At 41.0% G+C, this 25,662-nt stretch overlaps 1 protein-coding gene across 1 annotated transcript in view; it reads left to right on the forward strand.

Moving 5' to 3' along the window:
• CEP192 (centrosomal protein 192) overlaps positions 1 to 25,662 on the forward strand; it is a 219,402-nt gene that overhangs the window by 145,693 nt on the left and 48,047 nt on the right. The window contains exons 40-45 of the mRNA XM_077808693.1: positions 1,997 to 2,087; positions 2,581 to 2,757; positions 3,982 to 4,242; positions 4,500 to 4,621; positions 9,092 to 9,201; positions 18,559 to 18,709. Coding sequence (XP_077664819.1) covers positions 1,997 to 2,087; positions 2,581 to 2,757; positions 3,982 to 4,242; positions 4,500 to 4,621; positions 9,092 to 9,201; positions 18,559 to 18,709 — 912 coding nt within the window. The remainder of the gene's footprint in view (positions 1 to 1,996; positions 2,088 to 2,580; positions 2,758 to 3,981; positions 4,243 to 4,499; positions 4,622 to 9,091; positions 9,202 to 18,558; positions 18,710 to 25,662) is intronic.

Below are 25,662 nucleotides of genomic sequence, written 5' to 3' on the forward strand. Positions count from 1 at the left end.
ATTCCCAGATTGATTGAAAATTGACATTAATGGTCCATCTAGCTCTTTTAAAACGCTCTGAAAGTTATCCACGCCTGATGATTGTAAAACTATCTGTCTTCAATAGCTGATGTTCAATATCATCCCGAATTATCGTTTAAATGGAAAGTATTTCATCACTATATGATATGAAAACATCATCTGCCTTTTTTCCAAATATAGAACAAAAACTTACCAAACTCTTATGCCTTCTTTGAATTATTGACCATTCTGCAGTTTCCATCTAGACCAACATCGTTAGGATTCCTTTTGTTCCTAATAAACTTAAATTGCTGTTGGCCAAAGATTTCTCAGTGTCGTCTTTGGCTTCCCTTATCATTTTTTTATATTTCCTAGCTTCTAGTTTATATTCATTGCTATCAACTTCCTGTTTTTTCTATTTGTTAATATATTGCTTTTTTAACTTTTATAGCTGCTTTCACTATCCTTCAAAATCAGACTGATTTTTTGAAACCAGGGTAGCCCTCTTTCTCTATTGTGGGATCGTAGCTTTATGAGCATCTAGTAAAATGTTCTTAAATAGTTTCCAATTATCATTTTAAAGTGATCCATATCTATTGCAAAATATTAATGCTGATGGCTTTTTTCCTAGAAAAAATATTTTATTTTGCTTTTTTGTTTTAATTTCCAGTTAGGGTAACTTTTAAATATATTAGTTGGTGAATATGTATAGTTCTTTTTAGAAAAGTCTGTTTTCAGGTTCTTCATTGCTGATGTTTATACACACACACACACACACACACTCTAAACTACTGTATTACCCTGATGTGAATCAAGTAAAAAACTTTATTTATAATGTCTTAAAAAAATGAGCTTTATGAAAGGAGTCATGTGGTCGGCTATGAAATATTGCAGTTGTGCAGGTATCTAGTGCTGATTCACAGGCTAGAAATATAGTTCACCATTTAAAGTTTTATAATTGCCTCTTTCAAGTATTAGACACTAACATGGTGATTCTTATATAAAATGTTTCATTAGATGAAAGGTAAAACTAGTAAAGAGCTCTTTTGAAGGTTATTACAGCATATGTTAGCATAGGTTTTAAGCTCTCATAACTTAAAAAGCAACCCTTCTCGTATTCCTTCTTGAAATTTTTGGCAATGTGTAGTCTAGGATTTAAAAGTGTGATGTTAATATATATTGTGATGGAGATAGCCTTGTAATATAGATCTTGTATTCTACTCAAGGCAGGTTCTTGGACGGACTCCTTGTGTTCAATCACTCAACTTCATTTTCTGGGAAATATCACAAATCCTGTGAAATAATATCACAAATGCAATGGACATGTTAAGAACATAAGAATGGCCATACTTGGTCAGACCAATTGCTCATTTAGGCCAGTATCCTGTATTCCAGCAGTGGCCAGTGCCAAGTTCTTGTGGAGGAATGAACAGAACAGGGCAGTTATTGAATGATTCATCCTCTATCATCCAGGTCCTGCTTCTGGGAGTCACAGGTTTTGAGGACGGACCATTCCTCCAATGTTAACTGCTAATTGTCTAATCTGAGGCCTTGAAAAAGCTGCACCAGGTCAATTTAAATTGGTTGTTTAACTGATGCATAAAATGTGTGTTTTAAATTTACATAAGCCTGGTTTAAGGTGAAGGTGTCCGTTCAGCCTCTTGCACCCCATTTCACTTCAATCTGTTTAAATAACACCTTTTGTTAAAGAGGTAAAGACACCAGCCCCCAATTATGCCCTTTGGAGAGGAAGCAGTAAAGTAACAACTTTCTCCAAAAGAATGTAGCAGGGTATAAATAAAAAGTGTAACAAAGAGGAATGCTATTTGCATCTAATTGGCATGCAGGTAGCAATCACTTCTGCAGCAGGTAGAACTTCAGTCCCTCTTGCTTGGTTTGAGGGGTGAGGGTCAGAACCACTATTATCCCTTTAACACGAATAAACATGTATTTAAATAAATCCTGTGTCACTGAAACTATCCTAAATATTTTTCAGTCAACAGAAACTAACTCTAAGAAATAACTCTCCATCTGCAACTCAGCATTTACGACTTTTGATAAGAGGTCAAGATCAGAACTGCTTTCAGGTTAGCGTAATGCAAACTTCTTTAACACTTTTTTAATCGACTTCGTAAGAAAAGTCTTTATTTTAGTAAAACTCCAAAACTCTGTTTGTCTAATATTTAAGCTTGATATGGCATTTTATCTAAAAATGTTTGCTCACACAGGTAGCCTCATTAGAGAATCTGAATTTACATTAAGGGATCATATTTCAAGAGTCATATGTGAATCAGTTTCAGTACAAACAGTAATATTCTTGAGTTCATTCTAAAACAGCAGGCTGATCCATCTCCATTTTAGAGGATGGTTAAGTCCTTTCAATTCTCTTTAGTGCCGGTCTCTCTGAAATAGTCAGTTTGACATACTGTAAGACAGATGTTAGAGGCTGCAATCTCAAGTGTCTGCCTTCCACTGTCAATTTCAGGTTTAGTCAGGTTTAACTTCATAAACTTTTTTGAATTAATAGTGAAATATTGTTGCTGGTTTTTATTGCACTCAATCATTTTATTTTTTTTATAGCTGAGAAATACGTTTGGTACGGAAGAGCGGTTGACTAGTAATCAGGAGCTCAAAATCCGCCCAAGAGACGATACCAATATCTTCTTGATGTTTTCACCCACACATGTAGCTTGCATGTTAGCAAAACTTGAAATCAAACAGTTGGGGATTCAGTCACAACCAGGAGTTAAATTTACTGTAAGAGTCCTGACTTAATTTCTGATATTTCTAGTGAGTGAGCTCCTGGCTTCTCCCTTCCTGGGGAGGCAGAGGGTGGCAGGCAGCAGCAGTGGGTGTGTGGGAGGCTTCTGTGCGGGAGTGCTGCGGGGAGGCCGAGGAGGTGAGTGGGCTCCTGTCACCCCTTCCTCACCTCTTAGGGAGTGTAACGGGCCTCACTCACCCTTCTATGTGAACCCCTGAGAGGCGGGGGGTGCGGGCAAGCACTCTTCCCAGGTGTGTGGGGAGACAGCATGGAGCTAGCAGGAGCTGGTGTGGAGAAGGGAGAGTGTGTGGGGGGAGGCTGCATGGGGGTGCGGGAGGCTGAATGCTGAAAGGAAGGGTACATGGCCAAAGGGAGTGTGGGTGGGGGGGGTTGGGGTGACTTGCCTCTTGCCTCCTTGAAGTCCAGGTGAAGTGGTGTTTTTTTATGATTTTAGCGGCTGGAGTCTGGGCTCTAGGACCCTGCAGGACCTGGGACCCTCCTATCCTGCAGGGTCCTGAAGCTCGGGCTCTAGCCCAAGCCCAGAGGTCTACACAGCAATGAAACATCTCCGCAAGCCCGAGTTAACTGGCCAGCCACAGGTTTTTCTTTGATGTGTAGACATCAAAAGGCCTGAGAGCTCACAATATACAACTGAAAAGGCGATCCGTGTTGTCCCCACTTATCTATATGGTAGGGTAACGTGCACCATAGGGGTGTAATTTCTGAAGCATGCTAATGTGTTGTGTAGGTATTGTTCTGTGTAGACCCTACCAGTGTTCCTTAAAAGTTCCTTAATGGGCTTTAACATAGTTTTCTGCTATATTAAAATGCACCAGGAAACACTCAGTTTTAGCAGGGTTTACACAGACTGCTGGATATGCTTTACACAGGTTTATATTGTACCAACATGTTAGTGCACTTCAGAAATCACATCCCCATACTGCACATTACCCCACCATGTAGGCAAGCCCTCAGATGTTCTTGCAACTGTTAGAAGGGTGTTAACAGAATTTTAAACAGTCTGAGGTAAAATACAATAAAATTAATTTAAACTTAATGTCACTTTGAAAAGGTCTGTTTTCAGTGTATCACATTTAAAGCTTTTTCATGGGTCCGTCCCTTAACTATTTGGATTCTTTGCACACCTTTGTCTCTAACAAAACAGTTTTATGAAAGCTACTTTCTTAAAATGTTAACTGAATTACTATTTTTATTTTCAGATACCTTTGTCTGGATATGGGGGAACAAGCAATGTAATTTTAGAAAACGTTAAAAAACTGTCTGAGAGTTACATGGTAACACTGAATGAATTATTGCCTGATAAATTTAGAGAAGTTTCTTTCCTCATAAGAAATATGGGCTCTCGAGCTGCCTATGTTAAAGCACTATGCTTTAGGGACCTTCAGTCAAAAGCTGTCATGGATCCTAAAGTGATGATAGTTTCTCCAGAGAAATTTGTACTTAAGGAAGGAACACAAGAGGTAAGTGTAAAAGCACAATTCAACACAAGTTGTATTCATGTAAATGAAGCTGACATATCCAGCTAATGTATATGATCTATAAAATGTGTGTAAATTCTCCAATTGAACTGTATTCAAGTTTATGAAATCCAGAAGACTAAACTAACTTGGTGTTACAGTACGTTTTATTGACCCTCACTTTATTTTACCAAACTTAATACTAATTTCAAGGAAAAAACTTTGAAAATTCAAGTATTTAAAGACTTTCTTTCAATCAGGTGGTTACAGTAACATGTAATTGTGTGGAAAGGGAAGAAATGTTACATAAAACAAGCACATCGTTATTATCTACAATATGCTTCTTTTGTGGAGATGAAGTTTCCAGGCAACAGTATCGCAGGTAGAGTTGAATTTACTACTCTGAAATAGTCAGCTGTTTTATTACAAGTATGTGAAAAGTCAAATGTAAAGTACCACATGGTTTCTACAGCTGCTAGAAGGATAACATTATTATCCTTGCTGATAGAACAGAAGAATGAAATGTTCTCTTCGGCAACTTACACTTTCTAAAATTATGAAGGCTCATTAAGTCTTCCACTAGCATACTTTGAATTTGTGTTACTCTAGTATCAGAAAAGAGATTCTACCTTTTTATTCCTAATATGCTTTGCTCTTAATTTTATGTAGCTTTTACTTAAATTTAAAAAAAATTAAGAACTCTTGAGAGGAAGAGTCTAGATGTTACATTTTTTTATATTAGTCTTCAATGAGATGCTCACCTTGGCTTGCTCATGTGTACTCTTATGTGTGGAAAGGGTTAGGGATGTGTGCATATGCACAAATGAAATCCTCTAGGATATTTAGGCATTCACACTTCAGAGGTTATTCAAGTGTGCGCAATGGATCTGAGGTATAAATATTTAATTGTAATAAGATGAAAAATTAACCAGCCACTCTACTTTTAATAAGCTAAGTTTAAGGAGCACTTTTGCTGTATCTAGCACAAGTGATCTGATCATATATTGAAGTTGCAAAATAAGTATCAAAACACCAAACCATTTGTCACTCAGAACATTCAGTCCAACTTTTCCAAAAATGGATTCCAAAATTAGTGAGTATAGACTTCTTATGGGGGAGTTGGCTGGGCTTTAGGTTGACTGACTGATATTCACCCACGCCTTGCAAAGTTCTGGAAGACATAGCTCATTGAAATAAATGATCCTTACGTAAATCAACTTTGTTTCAAAAGCTGAGTTTTCCTGTTTGTGCACCAGCTATTGGAGGCCATAGGGCAGTTCTATGGAACACCACTACACAGGTCAGAGTTGCTGCTTACATTTACCCCAAGACTCATCAGGTCTGGGACCCTGACCTGGAGGGAGGAAATATACAAAGCAAACAGTTTTTCCAATTTTAATATTTTATTAATGAAACTAAGTAAACATCATAAAATAAAATACATATAAACTTTTGATTAAGTTTATATCAAACCAATCAAACAGTACCAAATAAACCAGCAGTTTCTTGTAAGTTTCTATGTAATAACTTAGCTTATCAAGACTGCCCCCAAAGTAACAGGGCATGATCAGTCTCACTGCCACTCAATTATATTTAGGTTCCAGCCAACTAGTTGATACAGTCATAGAGCATCAAATCGCTTCCAGGTTGAAGCTAATGTTGAGACTACAGCTCTGATGCCAGTTAATGTAGCCTTCCCAAATTATATAGATGGTTAGGTAACGATTAATATACTCTCTTCCCCCAAACATAGAGGGTTACATGCAACGTTCCAATACAATTTAAAATGACACAGCAGGTTATATTTGGAAATTCAAATAAATTTAGGTGAAAACATGATTTTTCCTGATTGAACATACACCATCTAACCCATGAAATAGATGCATGTGTGATCTTTTAGACAGCAAGGCAGTTTAACTTAGGAACTATTTGATGAATTCTGTTGGTTCTAGGCATCCACATGCGCTCACTACCAGCCATCTGCCAGAGTTAAAAACAAGTGCAGGAATGTTGAAGTAGAGGCGTCCCTCTACTGATACTTAGAAAACAAAATAAATTTGAAAAGTTGATACTTAGAAAGGATGGTTTTTTACACTAGTGGCTACATTCAGCTTCAGGAAACTGGTACATGGTTGAAAAGATTAGTTGGCACTTTCGTTGGCTTAGATGTTGTAATGTGAATGGACTTACCGGCTAGCTGGAGGCTGCTTGCTTGTAGATGTCAAACCTCAAATGTTGCCTGTTGATAGTCTAATCCCTTGGTAGCCAGCCAGCAGGGTGGCGGAAGCACAGGGTCTCTGTTGTGCATGGTGGCATTGCTTAGCCAGAGGCCGGAAGTCAGTGACTGCAGCAGTAGCCACTGGAGGCATGTAAGCAAGCCAACAAGTAAAGTAGTCTTCCTTTCATTCAGTTTTTGAAGATGGTGGCCTAACTTGGTTCTCATGCTTGGAGCTACTCCTCAGGAGTCCCGTAGCGAATCAGAATGGGGGACTCCCTTGATGTCATTGACATGGGGGCTTCATTAATTCACATGTATGTAAACCAAGAACTTTCCCATTCCAGTAATTTCATGCTCAAAGTCCATGAATCCAAAAATATATCCAGTCAGCAGGTCTTTAGTTTTTTGTGACATTTGAGTTTTAGGTCAATCAGCCTACCAAAGTCCTGAATTAAAATAATTAAAAAATTTAAAACTAGTAAATATTCCTAAGCCATGCTGATATAGGTACATTTACTAGTCTATAGACAGGTAACTTCCCCATGTGTTTTGGTACTCAGTGACTCAACTTTAAATAATATTTTTGACGCACAAAGGTTGGGTGAAAGGTTAGACTTTTAACTCAGAGCAAAATCTCTCTTCCTCCTAAAATCACAGTTTTGGGGTTCAGTTTTTATATGCAAGCCTAAATCCATATTGGTATCCCTAGATAACTAAATAGGTGGCCTAACTTTCAAAAGTGACTTCAGAAGGACTTGTTAGCACTTGTCAAAATCAGATTGAATCAGTTAAGCCTCATGGCTACAGCACTTGCCGATGAAGGACTGCCACTGGAAACACCTTCAGAGAATGGGGCGATAAATGGCCACACCACACTAACATTACATCTACTTTGAAGACACTATTTGTGAAACTCTGACTCTGTAGAAATCCAGGGAAAAATTAACATTTTAGAATAGACTTATAAATTCCTGAAGCCCAGATTGTAACAACCATGTGAATCCCCTTCAAACTTCAGATTTTTGGAGTGATAACATCATACTCACTCTGAAGATGAAAACGTTGTGTGGTACCATAGACTACTTATTTAAAATTAAAACAGTGTGGGAGTGGGCAAGTTGTTCAGAAATTCATTTAACTGAACCAGCAGTGAAAATAAAAAATATCAGACTGTCTCAGTGCACTAATTCCTACATCATGGAGCAGTAGAACAGATATTTCTTGGATGAGGTATGCTCATAAAAACTGTCACATCACTGAAGAAAGTTACAGGTTTGGTGTATTCAAGAAAGAGAGTCAAGGTTGTTTTGGTGGTAGACTTCTTTTTTCCATCCCACTGAGGTGTACTTTTTGTGACTGGTTGGGTCACAGAGACCCCTTTGGGACTGCCACCTGATGTGCTGAGACTACCTCTGAGCCCGTTTTCCCTGGCAGCTTGGGACTTCAGTACCCTTTCTTGTTGAGCTAGACATGCTAGCCTGCTGCAAACACAGACCCAGGTCTGAACCAAGTCCCCCAAAAGCTGCAGACTTCATTGAAAACAGCTTAAGAAGTGCTCCTGTCTCCAACACCCAAACACCCAGCTCCCAGTCATGTCCAAACCCCAAATAAATCCGTTTTACTCTGTATAAAGCTTATGCAGGGTAAAGTCATAAATTGTGTGATCTCTGTAACACTGATAGAGAGGTGCACAGCTCTTTGCTCTCCCAGGAATTAATTACTTACTCTGGGTTAATTTATAAGCAAAAAGTCGTTTTATTAAGTATAAAAAGTAGGATTTAAGTGGTTCCAAGTAATAAGAGATAGAACAAAGTAAATTACCAAGCAAAATAAAACAAAAACACGCAAGTCTAAGCCAAATACAGTAGGAAACCAAATGCAGGTAAATCTCACCCTCAGGGATGTTCCAATAAGCTTCTTTGATAGACTAGACTCCTCCCTAGTCTGGGTTCAGCAGTCACTCGTTCCCCTGTAGTTACTGTCCTTTGTTCCAGTTTCTTCCAGGCATCTCTTTGGGGTGGAGAAGCTGTCTTTTTGAGCCATCTGAAGACAAAATGGAGGGGTTTCCAGGGCCTTATATAGTCTTTCTCTTGTGGCTGGAAACCCCTTTGTTCTCCTGTGTAAAATCCCCTCAACAAGATGGAGTTTTCAGTCACCTGAGCAAGTCACATGCCTATGAATGATTCAGCTTTTTGCAGGCTGATGCCATTGTTTACATGTTAGTTTGAACGTTCCCAGAAAAGCTCAGATGTGGATTGGCGTCTCCCAAAGTCCATTATCAATTAAGTATGTGTTGACGGGCACTTACTGAGAATAGTCCTTTTTTCAAGAAGCCCACCAAACGCTTCACTGATGCTACTTAGAATCAAACAAATACATAGCCAATATTCATAACTTCAAATACAAAAATGATACACACATACAGACAGCATAATCATAACCAGCAAACTATAACCTTCCCATAGACACTCCACTTGGACTCCTCTGTATAAGAACTGGTGCAACCATAGGACCCTGGTGGCAACAATGATCTGTACGGTCACAGTTTGTCAATAACGTCACACTTTTGTCTTAGCCTAAGTGGTAAAAATGACTGGGATCCCAAATATGTTTTTCTGATATTTCTCTTAACAGAGCTGTGCTGTATAAACCAGAGGCAGCAAAACAAATACTCCCTGAAAACAGCATGCTGAGAAACATTACATTTGATGAAGAATTTCAAGGGGAACAGCTAGTGACTGAAGGTAAACATGTAACTTCTGAGAAAGTACCATTACAAATATTTATTCCTTAAAAGTTTGTTCTAGACATCACTCCTAATAAAAATATTGCTGTGCCATATTTGGTAAATACAGAATAGAAATCCTGATTTGCACAAAATTTACCTCCTGTTATTCCTACCCAGACCTGCTTATTTTTGTGTACCCATTATGTGGGTTTTTTGGTTGCAAGCTCTTTGGGGCAAGGACTGTTATTTGTTGAGCTTGTACAGTAAGCTTATGGCAAAACAGGACTCTGACTTGGTTGACCATGAGGCAGTATTGCATTATAAATGTTAAATAATTGTTTCAGTAGCTTCTTCCTCTCATTGCTGCTTCAAAAATATTATGTTCAGACACTTCTTCAATGCAAATTTGTCAGTTAATTTTACTGACAGAATAAAGATCAGAATAAATTCACTTTAAGAAGTGACCATTTTATAGTTTCTAAGGAACATCTTTTTGAAGTAGTGCAAAAATTACTTTTCCCAAACAAGAAGTATTTCAAGCAGTGCCTTTTCTTCCTCTCCTTTGTACCATGAAGGAATTTATTATCTAGATTATTAAGTAAGTCTACTTCTGCCTCTGAGGCTGTCCTTTTTTTGTGAGTTGGTGAAAACCCTCAATATCTCATATGAACAAAGAAAAATTTCATATTGAACGCCAAAAACTTACTTATTTACTTACTGAGCACTGAAAGTGTTAAATAGTATTCAGGCACACAAAGAAATTATGTTGCTTAAGGATTTACAAGTGAATATAATCTAGACTGATTCTTTCCCCGTGTATTCTTTTCTATAAAATGTTTGCTTTGTCTTTACAACAACAAAAGATGTGAGGCTTGAAAGCTTGTCTCTCTCACCCCAACAGTGGTTAGTCCAATACAGATATTACCTCACCCACCTTGTTTCTCTAATATCCTGGGACCAACAAGCCAAAAACAATGTAATATTGGTGAAGCATTCATAGTATGTTGAGCACCTTAGAAAAATTCATGACGAAATTAATTATTATTAAGGCTGTCAAGTGATTAAAAAAATTAATTGCGATTAATTGCTTGATTAAAAAAAATTAATTGCGATTAATTGTGCTGTTAATAGAATACCATTTATTTAAATATTTTTGGATGTTTTCTACGTTTTCAAATATATGGGTTTCAATTACAGCACAGAATACCAAGTGTATAATGCTCACTTTATTTTTTATTACAAGTATTTGCACTGTAGAAAAACCAAAAGAAATAGTACTTTTCATTCACCTAATACAAGTTCTGTAGTGCAGTCTCTTTATTGTGAAAGTTGAACTTACAGAAGTAGAATTATATACAAAAAAACTGCATTCAAAAATAAAACAATGTAAAACTTTAGAGCCTGCAAGTTCACTCTGTCCTACTTCTTATTCAGCCAGTCGCTCAGACAAACAAGTTTGTTTACATTTGCAGGAGATAACGCTGCCCACTTCTTATTTACAATGTCACGTGAAAGTGAGAACAGGCATTCACATGGCACTGTTGTAGCCGGCATTGCAAGATATTTATGTGCCAGATGCGCTAAAGATTCATATGTCCCTTCATGCTTCAACCACTGTTCCAGAGGACATGCATCATTGCTCATGATGGATTCTGCTTGATCAATCCAAAGCAGTGCAGACTTTTGTTTGTTTTCATTCTCTGAGTCAGATGCCACTAGCAGAAGGTTGATTTTCTTTTTTGGTGGTTCGGGTTCTGTAGTTTCTGCATCGGAGTGTTGCTCTTCTAAGACTACTGAAAGCATGCTCCACACCTTGTCCCTCTCAGTTTGGAAGGCATGTCAGATTCTTAAACCTTCGGTCGAGTGCTGTAGTTATCTTTAGAAATCTCATATTGGTACCTTCTTTGCGTTTTGTGAAATCTGCAGGGAAAGTATTCTTAAAATGAACAATGTGTGCTGGGTCATCATCCGAGACTGCTATAACATGAAATATATGGCACAATGTGGGTAAAACAGAACAGGGGATATATACAATTCTCCCCACAGGAGTTCAGTCACAAATTTAATTAACGCGTTCTTTTTTTGTAATGAGCGTCATCAGCATGGAAGCATGTCCTCTGGATTGGTGGCCGAAGCATGAAGGGGCAACGAATGTTGAGCATATCTGGCACATAAATACCTTACAATGCCAGCTTCAAAAGTGCCCTGCATGTGCCTGTTCTCACTTTCTGGTGATCTTGTAAATAAGAGGGCAGCATTATCTGCTGTAAATGTAAACAAACTTGTTTGCCTTAAAACTGGCTGGACAAGAAATAGGACTGAGTGAACTGATTGGCGTGAAGTTTTACGTTGTTTTGGTTTTGAGTGCAGTTATGTAACAAACAAAATCTACATTTATCAATTGCACTTTCATGACCGAGATTGCACTACAGTACTGTACTTTTATGAGGTGAATTGAAAAATACTATTCCTTTTATCATTTTTACAGTGCAAATATTTGTAATAAAAATAATATATACTTTGATTTCAATTACAACACAGAATACAATATATATGAAAATGTAGGAGAAACATCCAAAATATTTAATAAATTTCAATTGGTGTTCTGTTTAACATTGCAATTAAAACTGTGATTAATCGCAATTAATTTTTTTTTCACAATTACTTTTTTTAGTTAATTGCGTGAGTTAACTGCAGTTAATCGACAGCCCTAATTATTATATATTTAGTGCAGGGGTTGGATGGTGTGCAGTAAATAAAGCCAGTGGCTACATATTCAATGAGGAGAATAAAAACAAATTCTGAATAGCTAGTCATTTGGTAACTATAGTCCATTTATGCACTGAATGAGGCAGAGGTCCTGTGGAAAAAATAGTGTGATCATGTAATTAGAGAATGTGTCATTGTGCGGATGTACAATGGGAGCAAACTAAGGTTGCCTGGACATCCTTAGTTCTACCTTTTTCTAACTTTTTGATGCTTTACTAAACCTCTTCTAACATAGTTTTCTGTAAGTAATTATTACATACATGGACTTATTAAATCTGTAACTTCTCCAAGGTGCAATACTAGCACTTTTGAGACACTATCTAGTAGTCCCATTTAAATGGCATTTCTTGTTCCGAAAGATTCCCAACTGCTTTATGAAATGTGTACGTACTACATACTGGATCTTTAGAGGCATTAGGTGGCAAGGGAAGGCTGTGCTTCCTGACTGCTATAAATAGATATTTTAAAATTCAGTGGTTTTCAACTTGTGGTCCATGGAGTCTTAGGGGTCTGCAGACTGTCTAAGAGGTCCACAAAGTATTGTCGGTACCATAGAACAGTGGATTTCAACCTGTGGTCTGCAGACCCCAGGGGTCTTCAGACAAAGCTGAAGATTTCCAAAGGGGTCTGTACCTCCATTAAAAATTTTTTGGGGGTGAAATGAAAAAACATTGAAAACCATTGTTTTAGTTGGTTTCTGTGTGTCAGGTAAAATTGACATTTACCAACAACGAACAAATTAAATCAATACCTGCCAAGCCTAACACCACCAATTAAATATCAGCATTAACTAGTTAAGTGGTGATGACTTCAGCAAATAAAAATGGGGAAGAGTGAAGAAGTGACACCTACTGTATGGGAGGGATGGGTTTGGAACTGAGATTTTTGCAGGTAGAAAAATGCAGCAGGAGGGAGATGTCAGGAAAGAGTGAGAGAAATAAAAGGGAGAATAGGATGAAGGGGGGTAGAAATAGTGTTATTTCTAAGACTGACCATATTTTCTAGCTAAGTGGTGCTAAATATGCCAGCTGCAGAACAAATAGCACAATTCAGTTAGCATAAAAGCCACATTCTGCCCTTGATCGTTTTATAAACTTTCCGTTGACATCAGTGAGTTACATGATGAGCTGGAAATCCAAATTAAATTTGATACTCCACAGAATGTGTGGCACTCTTGATCCAAGTATTCTTAATCTGAAGCGTAGGTGCTATACAAACAGTAATAATCATCCTTTCTAGCTACTATGCAGCAGAGCCAATAATATACATTGACCTGTGTTGTTTATAGTAAGAAAGTACATATCCTGTGAGAAGTTTCTGTTCATTTTCTTCTTTGAGTGATGATCCCTATCTCCTACATGAATACCCGTGTGCACATTGTCCCTCCTTTTGGAGATTTTTAGTAAGCACTGTCCATTGGCGCAGACATGCGTTGTTGTCCTTGTGCTCCAAACAGAGGGTATGGACTGACGGCTCTCTGGTTTCCAGTCTTCCATGCCAGTTGATCCCTCATACTGCCGCTACTGGGGACCTTGGGATCCTACCCTAGGTATTTGGAATGGGTACATGAGCCTTATTTACCATCTCCTTGCCAACCCTGACTGGTCCCATCAGAGGATGAAGGTGAAATGGAGCTGATGGTTCTGACTGCTTTGGGAGAGGTTTCATCATCTTGCCCTGGATGAGGTGGTTACCCCTTCTTCACCTGACAATTTCAGGCGCTGTGTCAGAAACTCTTACATGGAGTGGTGCCTCAGCTGCAGATACAGTTTGAAGTTCAGGAGCTCCAACATAGATTGCTGGACATTTTGCAGCCCTCAGCCTTTTGGATCTAGCAAAAAAACTGTGGCACATTCCCACTTCTTGTGCTCCCACCCTGAAGAAGGCTGAGAAGCACTATTTTGCCCCATCCAAGGGGGGAGAGTTTCTATTCTCGCACCCACTGCCTAACTCCTTGGTGGTACAAGTGGCCACTGAGCGGTGAAGGCTGCAACACTCCAAAACTGTTTCCTCAGACGAAGGTCCAAATGGCTTGGTCTCCTGAGAAGAAAGGTCGTCTTCACCTCACTCCAATTCAGTATTTCAGATTACGTGACTCTTCTAGCTCAATATGATTTCACCAGTTATACTAAGTTTTTAAGTTTTAAAGACAAGCTTCCTCGGGAAAATAGACCCTGCTTCCATTTCTTAATTGATGAGGGCAAATTGGTGGCCAAGGCTTACCTTCAAGTGTTCTTCCATTTGGGCTAGCTACAGCACAGAGTCTTTACAAAAGTGTTGTTTTTTTTTCAGTGATGGCAGCTTGGATGGAAAGAAATGGGTTTACAGTCTTCCCATATCTTGATGACTGGCTTCTAATGAGCAGGTCATATGAGGAAGTCCAGTTGGCAATCTGTTTCTGATTTACCTCTTTACTTCTATAGGAGTTTAACCATGAGAAGTCTGCTTTGAGCCCCCACAAGGTCCATAAACTTCATAGGAGTGAACTTGGACTCAGCTACAGCAAGAGGCGAACTGTCTATGGACAGATTCCATGCCATGCAGGCTTTCATAAACCAGGTCACCCTCAGGCCCCAGACTTCAGTTAGAACATGCCTGTTTCTCCTAGGCCACATAGCCTCATGCACACATGTGATGCTGTTTGCCAGGCTCCATTTCCGTTGTCTGAAAACCTAGCTTCTGTCTGTCTACTCACCAGAGGAGTGCAATATCCATGCCATACTGATAGTTCAATCCAAGGTTCTGGACTCTTTCAGCTGGTGGACAAAGCCGAAGACTGTTTGAGTGGGGATCCTTTTCATCACATAGACACCCAAGGCAGGCATCTTTACTGATGTCTGCCTGTTAGGTTGAGTAGCTCATATGGATGATTGTTCTGCACAAGGCATCTGGACCCCCTCGGGAGTCCAGAATACATATCAATTTACTAGAAGTGAGCAGTCTGTTGGGCCTGCAATGGCTTCTTCCCACTTATCCAATCCTGGCATATCCAAATAGTGCTGTAAAAAATGACCACTGTCTTCAGTATAAAGGAGCAGGAGGGAACAAGATTCCTCCCTCTTTGTATGGAGTCAGTCAACCTTTGGACCTGTAGTATCCACCATGACATAAACCTTTCAGCAGCATGTTTACCAGGTGTGTAGAACTGCTTAGTAGACATTCTCAGTAGGCATTTTTCCACAGATCATGAATGGGAGATTGACAATTCAGTCCTGGATGAGGTCTTCACCCAGTCTTGGGACCTTTTTGCCTCACAGCTTAACAGGCAACTTCCTCTATACTGCTTGAGAGGAGCTCTAGACAAAGGCTCAAATGCCCTTCTGCTAACGTGGAAGGATCACCTCAGGTATGCCTTCCTTCCCATCCCATTAATAGCACAGGTCCTACAGAAAATTTATGACAGAGCTTGAGTCATCCTTACACCCAACTGGCCAAGACAGTTCTGGTTCATGTATTTACTGTAGTTCTTGAAGTGATTGCACATGTGTTTTCTGGTTATAGTATGAGTGTGCCCGTGCACAATCATCAGAAATTTTTCCCTTAGTAATATCTGTTGGGGTGAGGCTTGAGCACCTTCTGCTACTGCACATCCCTGTGTGCCAGTGTGACAAAGTGGGACTGTTCTTAATGTTCTCTCTGATTACTGTGTGAGTGCCTCAGTTTCCCTTATGCATTTCTTAAGTATCTCTGTGGTGGGATAAGGGTGTGAGAGTGTTGCAGGCCCTAGAGGGCCAGTGTCTGTACAGAGAATGGCCGACACCCTGTCTCCTGGCAACTGATGGTCTGGGCCCCTCCCCTGCAAGGTGCCAACTGACAGTGTTGGAGAACCAAGAGATCAGGTGGCCTCGTGGCCCAGGAAAGAGACAAAGGCCAGAGGACGGGTGGGAGAGTTTCAGTTTGGCACTGGCTGGGGAAATGGAGGGAGGCCCAACCTGTACCTAAAAGCTCTGCTTTAGACTGTGTTCCTGTCATCTAATAAACCTTTTGTTTAACTGGCTGGCTGAGAGTCACGTCTGACTGCGGAATTGAGAGCCCCGCTTGTGTGGACTCGCTTTGGGAAGCGCACGGTGGGCCAGGGGATGCTGAATGCTCTGAGGTCAGACCCAGGAAGGTCAAAGCTGTGGAAGCTTCTTGCCCTGGAGACAGTCTGCTCTGAGAGAGGAGGCTCCCCCAGTCCTGACTGGCTTTGTATTGAGTAGTTCCCGAGCATCGCCCGGTGACTCCATGACAGCCAGTATAAAGGGCTCCGCTGCCCCTAAACTCACTCAGTTCCTTCTTATCACCTGTGATGGTTGTTGAAATTTCTTGGCTTGCCTTAACAAGTGCTCTCTTTGTTCATATAAATGTTGTTTGAGATGTGTTGCACATGTCCATTCCACAGCCCTCCCTCCTACACCTCTGCATTGGAGTTGTCTGGCAAGAAGGAACTGAGGAGCCTTGGGGGGCTGGGCCCTTTATATCCATGCATGCGGCAACAGGGGTGCTCGAGCTGCCCAATATGTACCACTGAGAAAAATTTCCAATGACTGTGTGCCCTCATGCTCACACCAAAGGTGGAATGGACATGTGCAACACATTTCAAAGAAAACATTTAGGGAAAATTAGTAACTTTTTTCTCAGCTTGTCCGCCCATAAGCATTCACCCATTTCCAGACCACCCAACGCAAGCAAACCTTCAGACATCTCAGCCCAGAATCACTGCATCTCAGGAACTAGTATTTGGATGGGCATCAGATGTAGAGTGTTAATGTTCCAAAACGGTGCAATCCATTGTCAATCAAAGTAAGAAAGAGTCTACCAGAAGATGTTCTTCAGCTAAATGGAAGCATTTCTTCTCTTGGGCTCAATGACACCAGTTATTTCCAGAATCTGCTGGGATCCTTGCTATTCTGGAATATATACTTACTGTTAAGACACTGAGTCTCTTCCCTTTTGGGTTCATTTGGCAGCAGTCAGTGCTTTTCCTTCCCCCTGTTGACAACCACAGTATTTTTTACTCATCCTGCGACAACTAAATTTTTGAATGACCGCCTTCAATCCTTCCCACCTTTTGGTGGTGAAGCTCACATCCCAGTGTGACCTTCGTTCTTTTGTCTCATCAGACCTCCCTTCAAGCCTTCTGTACCCCGTATTTCAATGAAAGTTGCTTTCCTATTCACCATAACCTCAGAGGTTTATTGCAAGAGTGGGCGGATGAGATTCTGTGGCCTGCATTGTGCAGGAGGTCAGACAAGATGAACATAATGGTCCCTTCTGAACTTAATATCTAGGTACCTGTGTATCAGCCAGAAGAGCCAGTGAGCTGGGAACACTCATGACAGACCCCCCCCCCACATACCACCTTCCAAAAAGAAAAGGTTTCATTGTGCCCTGACCTGAAACTCATCTTTAAGGTACCTTTAGAGTTTCACATCCACTTACAATTTTTCTTCTGAAACTATACTTCTGATGAAGAGAGGAGGCTTCATTCTCTGGGCATCTGAAGGGCACTGGCCTTTTATTTACAGAACAAAGGTGATTAGAAAGACACCTAAACTGTTTGTTTCCATAGCAGCGAGGTCATGTGGTCAACCTATATCTGCGCAGAAACTTTTTGTAATGGATCTCTGGTGATATCTTTTGCTACCAGCTAGTTCACATCCCTCCACCAGAGCACAGGCAAGATCTACTGGAGATATGTACAGCAGCTGTCTAGAGCTCCTTGCATGCTTCAAGAGACATTACACTTGTGTCTAGCTGTCTTCTACATATATACCTGTGCAGACAGCAGTATTACAGTCAGCTATCACTTCTGTGTCTTTGTACTCATCTCCTGTTTGACAACTGCTTGCTAATCTCCATGTGGAATACACATAGGGTCCATCACTAAATGGAACTGGAGGTTCTTTGAGATGTGTGGTCTTTTATCTGTATTCCACTACCCTCCCTCCATACCCTCTGCTTCAGATTATAATCTGGATTTGCAGTAAAATAAGGAACTGAGAAGCGCTGGTATACATTGCCCTTTATACCCTTGGTTTGGAGCATGAGGAGAATAGTTGTGCAAGCGTGTACCAACAGACACAGCTTAGTAAAAATCTCCAGACTCAGGTTAATGGTGAGCGGGTGTAGCCTCGAGTGGAATACTAATAAGGACCTCACATCTCGAAGACCTCCAGTTATGAGTAAGTAACCTCTATTTCATACATCATTTTACCTTTTACCTGCCAAAACTATTTTATTGTGACTGTTGAGCCTAAAATCATAGCATTGTAGCATTTGCATAAAAATGTAGAAGAAACTTAAATATTCTTAATACAGCCTGTCAATCCAAATATGCAGAAGCACTAAACTTACTGTATGGTAAGGCTCTCATTAGGTCCTCAGTTCATGTTAGCTCATGTCTGCAAGTTGGAAGCCAACCAAGACTTATTTTCCAAAAAACGAGTCTATTTTAGGTTCAGTAATGCAAACTATATTAGGTTACACAATCCATTTATTAGTTTATTATGGATATCTTTTCTGAAACTTCTAGCCTATCAATTCACAGTTACAATGCGTTATTGTTGTATGTTATCCTTTTTAGATTTTTTTTTCCTTTTAATCCTTCAAAATATCTTTTTAGTGTATGACCTACCACAAAGGACAAATGACGTTGAGCTTTTTTATGGAAATATGCGTAAAGTTATTCTTTCTGTGGTTGGAGGTGCTGGAGAGTCCAGTTTTAAGAGGAATTGTCTTCAGCAGTCTCCAGGACATAGCTTGGAATCAGACAGGTAAAGTGAACATTAGGTTTAATACATATAAAAATAATTATGATTTACTGCTAATTGAAGGGGTCACGTTACCTTTCACATTAAAAGCTTGATAAGGCTTTTTAGAGGTAGTGGTGCTTGGGACAGTGACATTGTCAGTGACAAAAACTAGATCAAAAAGTTCAGCTGTCTTTTCTTTGTCCTTACACTCCCTCATTTCTCCATGTATTAGGAAGGGTTTCGGCAGGACTCTGAAAATGCTGTTTTCTGGGTTGACTATTACAATGAATCTTGTTTTTGCATTTTGATGTACATTCTGATAGAACTGTGATAACTAAAATTCTAAACTAATAAAAAGCTGATGATGCACCTCTGCCTGCAATTTATGGATCTCTTCTGCTGCATTCTGTCAGCTTGCAAAGAGAATGTATTTTTTCAAAATAAAGTATGCCCCTTATCTGAAAGATTAAGGCTTGTTTGGGGGTAGCAGGGAGAAGCTAGCTGAAGTTTTGATGCCTCTGTGAGTAGAATAAACTTATTACGCAGAACTGATCAGCTATTACACTGACCTATCCACCACACAAAGCCCTCAAAGATTGTGGAACCCATATTGCTTCCTTAAAGGAATAATAAGATCAATCCAGAAGTTAACTTTCCCTCAAACTGCTAGTGTTCCAGTTCAGGGATCAGTTCTGTGAGGACTATGGAGCAGTTCTGTGGAATGCTATTTTATATGTCAAAGTACATTTGTCCCTGTTTTCCTTCTCTCATGCCCAACAGTTGTGGCACCACCTACCAGAAGCAATGAGGCAAAATATTTATCAGTCAAGTCTGATATGTGTCAGTGTTCTCTTTGCTCTGCCTCCTAACCTGGAAGCATACCTTATACTTCAGTTCTCAACTGTTGTTCTGTCCTTCCTAACCTCCTGTTCCACCTTCTGAACTTAATAGGGAAGAAAAGGGAAAAATCCAGTGAGTGTAGGAGTCTTCTGCTGCTGAGATCTGCTTCAAAGTTTTCTAGCCAGACAGGAGCCCTACAGGAGAGGGCAGAATATCATCCACTCTCTTCCTCCCTGTCTTCCTCAAAGGCTCTGAACCCCTGGGGACGGAGTGCTCTTAAGATTCAGCTCTTGTCTCCAAGAAGTGATGCTTGTCTTGTCTTCATGGCCTGGAAGCCAACTTTAGAGCTCCTGGTGCAGGTAAAGCTACTTGGGAGTATCAGTCCAAATTTACAGACCCCTGGCAGGCTGCATTACACCAGGATAAACCCAATTGTTCAGGCCCTTCTTTACTTTCAGAAACTTTGTGCTTCATTGACCTGGGTCGATCTTATTGGGTAAAATCTACACCCTTCTTCTGCTAAATGTTTGTGCCCCATTCCCCCCCCCCCCCAAACCATCGCGCTAGTATCAAAAAGGCAGCCGCCACAAGGGATACTGGAACTGACTGCTGCGTACTTCAGACCCTCTCCATTTCTCCTCAGATCAGGTCCCTCTAGAGCTGCCACTGTCTAATATAATTCTGAAGCAGATTCTTCCTGTGTGTATGATATGCCACCTGCTACTGAAGTTCTGTGTCTCTACCTGTGAGGATTCTGGGAAGAGTGCTTCCTCTTTCTCAGGCTTGTCAGGTCCTTACTTTACCAATGATATCCATAAATGAAGTTGCAGAATGGCTTCTTTTTTCTGGCCTAAAGTAATTATTCCTTTATTATGTTATTGAGTAATGAAACAAAAGTTTGTCACGTGGTGAGGAGGGTCCTGCACCTGGCTGCAACTTTAGCCTCTGGGTATAAATTAGGTAGGATTTAAATTCTGCACCCCTCAGAAATGAGGTGGTCTTTCTCCCACTTGCTGCTGATTCCTCTCCAGATCAGGGCAGATTTGATACCTTCTAGACCCTGCTCCCTACTTTCTTCTGTGCAGAGTCCTAAAACATCCAGCACAGCCCTGGGGATTTAAACCCTCCCAGTCCAAATCAATAAAGATTACTAGGTTGTCTGCCAATTTTTTTTTTTTTTTTTTTTAGGGGCAATGTACTGGAGCTCTGGCCCCTATTCTGAATAATAGTACAAAGTCCTCCATCAGTGCTGTGTCTTTGAAATGTAGCAACAGGATGGCCATTGCCTGGGATACAAGGAGGAGTCCTCCATTCCAAAGCCTTGTTGCTGGTTTCCTGAGTGAAATCTCTGCTTCTTTGAGTGTTGATCCCTAAGTGTATTTCATTGTGGGTATGCATGTGCTCCATGTGCTTCAGACTGGAAGACTTCTGCTAATGATGTCTGTCTATGGTTGCAACCTCTCATGGTCTGAACTGAGGATTTAAGGAGTGGTATAGACTGAGTGCCCCTCCAGTTCCATTCTACTGCTGTGTGGTCTGAGAGGGACTCCTCCATTGTCCACAGAGCTGATCCTGTAACTTCAAACCTGTAAACATTTCACAAGAAATTTTATTACCTAGATATTAGTTCTGGTTAGTTTTGTTGGTTTTTAGGGACTTCTTCCACTCATGGGCTGCCCCAGCCTGGATGGGACTCACATTATGCCCAGGTTCCCAGGCTTTGTGATGCATCTGGGGCAGGAGACAGTTCTTGGTCAGCAACAACCATCAAAGGTGCCTGTACTGCCTTGGAGAAGCTCATATTTTTACTGGGTACAGTATCTGCCAGTCTTTTCCAAGCAGAACTAGGCAAGCATGGGAATTCAAACTTAGGATGCTCCACAAGAAGTATATTTTTATGAGGCCTCAGTCTGATCCAAAGTGGGCAGACCCCCTCTTCTCATCATGCAGAGGTGTTAAGGAATGTTCCATCTAGCACTGTCACCTCTGACACGTGGGTGAGCAAAGTTAGAACTAAGAAGACCTCTTCCCCAACTCACCATGAGGCTAGAAAGCCCTCTTAAAAAGCCTAAAGAAAAATCCGCTTCCAGAGCCACGTAAATGAAAAGGGGTACTTCCCTGATATCCTTCTCAGCTGAGTGACTCTTCATGCTCTGTTCTGAGGTTCAAGAGCCTATAAAGGACACAGTACCAACTCACAGGTTTTGAGGAGTCAGAGAGCCTTTGCATCGGCACCATTGACAGAGGAAGGACTGTCAATACCAAGAACGGAGTGTAACAAGCCAAGACCGGTACAACCACCCCTACCATCAAAGGATACATGAGAACTTCATGGACTGTTGGTACTGACACGAACGCATAAGGAAACACCAGTGTCCAAAGAACAGACAAATATACCACTCCTGAGGATATTTTTTGTCATTCTGAACCCAGAATCCCCCCTTCTAATGGACCTGGTCTTTACAAGGATAATTTTAACACTAGCAGTCTGCAAACGCTACAAGAGAAACTGATTCCTCATTCTAACTACTAGTTACATTAGTGCTACATAGACTGTACCAAGGGCACCACAAATGGAAGTGGAACTTTCATTTTCCTCTTCAGGGGAATCTCTGACATGGAGATGGGACTGACATCACCCCACCAACAGCTATAAGCCCAGACAGAGAAGTTAGAATATCCTGGGCTCTGCCACAGCCTCATAATATGGGGTTCCCTTCCCTCACCCCAGGACTGTTGGTATCCTCTATGCCAGGGGTTCTCAAACTTAATTGCACTGCAACCCCCTTCTTACAACAAAAATTATTTCATGCCCCCAGGCGGGGGGATGGAAGCCTGAGCCCACCCAAGTCCCACTGCCCTTGGTGGTCCCCCAAACCCCACAGCTCCAGGCAGGGGGGCCAAAGCTGAAGCTCAAGCGTTTCAACCTTGGGCAGGAGGCCTGCAACCTGAGTCCTGCCACCCAGGGATGAAGCCCTCATGCTTTGGCTTTGGCCCTGGGCAGTTGGATTCGGGCTTCAGCACTGGGCTCAGCAAGTCTAAGCCAGCGCTACTGACCTCAAACTATGGGTCGGGACCCTGAATGGGAACTGCTGCTTTATGCCTTGGGGCCCTTCTCAACCTATGTTGGATCCCTCTCATTGGCCGTACTGGGGACTGTGGATAATATTTTGCATTATCCGGAATTGGTACGTGCTCATCAAGAACCATCCATCCATCCTCTGCCCTTCCCACCCAAGAGATCAGCCAGAGCGCTCTCAGGAACTTGAGGAAAAGGTAGAGCCAGTTCCAGTGGTACTGCCAGTTCCAACAGGAGTATCTTCATCTCCTGATGAGGTGCTTGCCTCGTCGTCTCCGCCAGTTGACCATAAACAGTTTCAAGATTTATTGAGGAGACTTGCAGATGAGCTCTGGATTCCTCTGAAGGAAATTGAGGAGACACCCCACAAACTCCTGGATATGTTATAGAGTATGGGACCTAGTAGAGTCACACTCTGTTAACAAGGCCATCTTGAAGCCTGCCAAGATGAAGTGACATACTCCAGAGACATGTGCACTGAGCCACAAGAGGGCAGACAAGAGGAGCTTTGTTCCAGCCAAGGGAGCAAAGTTTATATTTACTCAACTTGCCGTGAAATCGTTTTGGTTCAGACAGCCGCTGACAGGATTAGGCAACCACTCCCAGGTCCATTCCTTCAGATGAAGAGGCCAAATGTGTACATACCTTCTTTGGAAGGAGAGTATTTGTGTCTTCCAGCCCTGCATTCTGAATAGCTAATTACCAGGTCTTGCTAATGAGAGATGATTTTGTCAACTCTTTGAAAATTTCGGAATTTCAGGCCCTTATTGATGAGAATAGTCTGGCCAGAACATCTTTACAATTTTCATTCAGCACAATCCATACAGCTGATGGCTTTTGGGATGCATTGTGAATCCTGGCTGTATTCTGCAGGATCCCTAGGGAGGTTCAATCAACTGTAGAGGGTATGCCCTTTGATGGAAAATAACTTATTTAATGAAAAAAGTGAGTCTTTACACTCATTAAAGGACTCAAGCAACCATATGCTCCCTAGGGTCATACACACTGTCACTGAAGAGGATGTAGCATAGCCATATAAACTGACACAATTACCACAAGTCGTCTGCCACCAGAGGGGCTATGATGCAACAAAGGGTGCAGACAGACTACCATAACGCTCCCCTTTCCTCTTTCTCCCTCATCTTCCTTTCAACCACAACCTCCAGCAAGAAGATTCTTTTGATGGGATTTCCAAGAGTTGCAAATCAGTTCAGATGCTATCTCATTGTAACCCAGACATCCAGTTTGGTGGCTGCCTAACCCAGTTTTCCCATATTTTATGGATGATAACTACGGACAAACGGGTCTTTGATATAATCCAGTTCAGCTACACCATACCATTCATTTCCCATTTATTTTTCAAGAAACATTCACAAGAAGATATTCATTCAAGAGGTAGACACCCTGCTTTAGTGGGAGCCATAGAACTGATGCCACCCTCACAAGACTTCAACTTTCCTGCCTAAAAGCTTGTCTCAGGATAGTATACATTATGACATTTTGGAGTTAACCAGCTTGTTGCCACCTGCCCCGCCAACGCTGTGTGCCTTACATGTTATGCTGCTGTGGCTCACAGCCCTGACCCCAATATCCAGAATACAAGCATGCAGGTCACACTCTGGCTTCCACTTTTTCCAGTTACTTTTTTCAGGATGACCCCAACTCCCACCAGTCCCGCATTTTCCCCATAACCATCTGCCCTGTAGTGTGCAGCCCTCTGCTGAAGGCTTACAGAAATTGTTTGCTGCTCCCTTAAAAAGACAGTGCCCCACGGCTCATTACCTTAACTACATTAACAAACACTATTTTAATTGAAGCACTGAATTGCTTTATAGTAAAAGTAACCGAACCAAAAAAAAAAGGCGATAGGTTTAAGTGATATCAAGTATAAGGAATAAAGATTGAAAGTGTTAAAGGAAACAAAAGTAAATATACAATTCTAAGACTAAAACTTGATTTCAGCAAGTTAGTCTTTGCCGAAGCATGTTTATCACCTATACTCAACTCCCAGAGACTTCAGTACCCTTGGTAGAAGGATCCAGCATTCTGTGATTTCAAGAGCTCTGACCCCTTCAGTCCATCAAGTGATGGATGCCAAAATGTCTTTTTCTCTCTCCTTATATCTTACCAAAGTCCACAGACCCTTCAAGAGACAGGAAGGCTTCCTGGTGGTGCAGTTTCCATCCCCCATTGAAATTTTTAAACAATTGTCTGTCTTCATTTGCTCTTCTGATGAGCTTTTTTTTAATCTTGCATGTAAATTTGTTTAATTTATATCGGAGACACATTCAGACAGGTGGAACCACATCCTTTTATCTGGAGCTAACATAGCTTAGGCATTGCTTGCCAAATACATTTTAAGAACATATTTCCAGACCATATCTATATAAAACCCTTTGTTTACTGGATATACATTCCCACAAGAATATTAGTGATCAATGATTTATTAGTTTTCTAGTGATATATTACATGCCACCTTTTGGGTATGTATCATGACAACAGCGTGCCAAATGGAACTAGTGTGTTCTTAGAGTTACAACATGCCAAATACACACACTATGGACAAGCTAATCACACTTCACCCTGGAGCGAGGGACTCCTTGGGTTGGTGGTAGTGCAGGGACAAGATGTGCATAGGAGTTCCCTTCATCCCACCCTCACCACAGAAGACATGGATTAGATGCCTCCCTCATAGTATGCCCACAAGGAACATGGACACCCTAAGAGCCCAGGATGCATATAAATTTCCTAGAAGTGAGAGCTGTTCAAGAGGCCTGTGTGCAATGCTTATTGCTTATACAATCCCAATATTTTCAGGTGATGTCAGACAAAATAAGTGTTTTACATTAGTAAGCGAGGGGGAGCAAGATCCATTCTCCTCTGCATAGAGTTGGTCAATCTGTGGAATCAAGGTGATTTGGTGATGAATACACCATCAGCGGTACACCACCTGGGGAATACAGAGTACATTATCAGACAGCCTCAGCAGACACTTGTTGAGCAACCACAAATGAGAGAGACCCTACTCTGTGGTAAAGACTATGTTCAGGCAATG

This window comes from Eretmochelys imbricata, chromosome 2 (assembly GCF_965152235.1).
Source record: "Eretmochelys imbricata isolate rEreImb1 chromosome 2, rEreImb1.hap1, whole genome shotgun sequence".
Taxonomy (NCBI): Eukaryota; Metazoa; Chordata; order Testudines; family Cheloniidae; genus Eretmochelys; species Eretmochelys imbricata.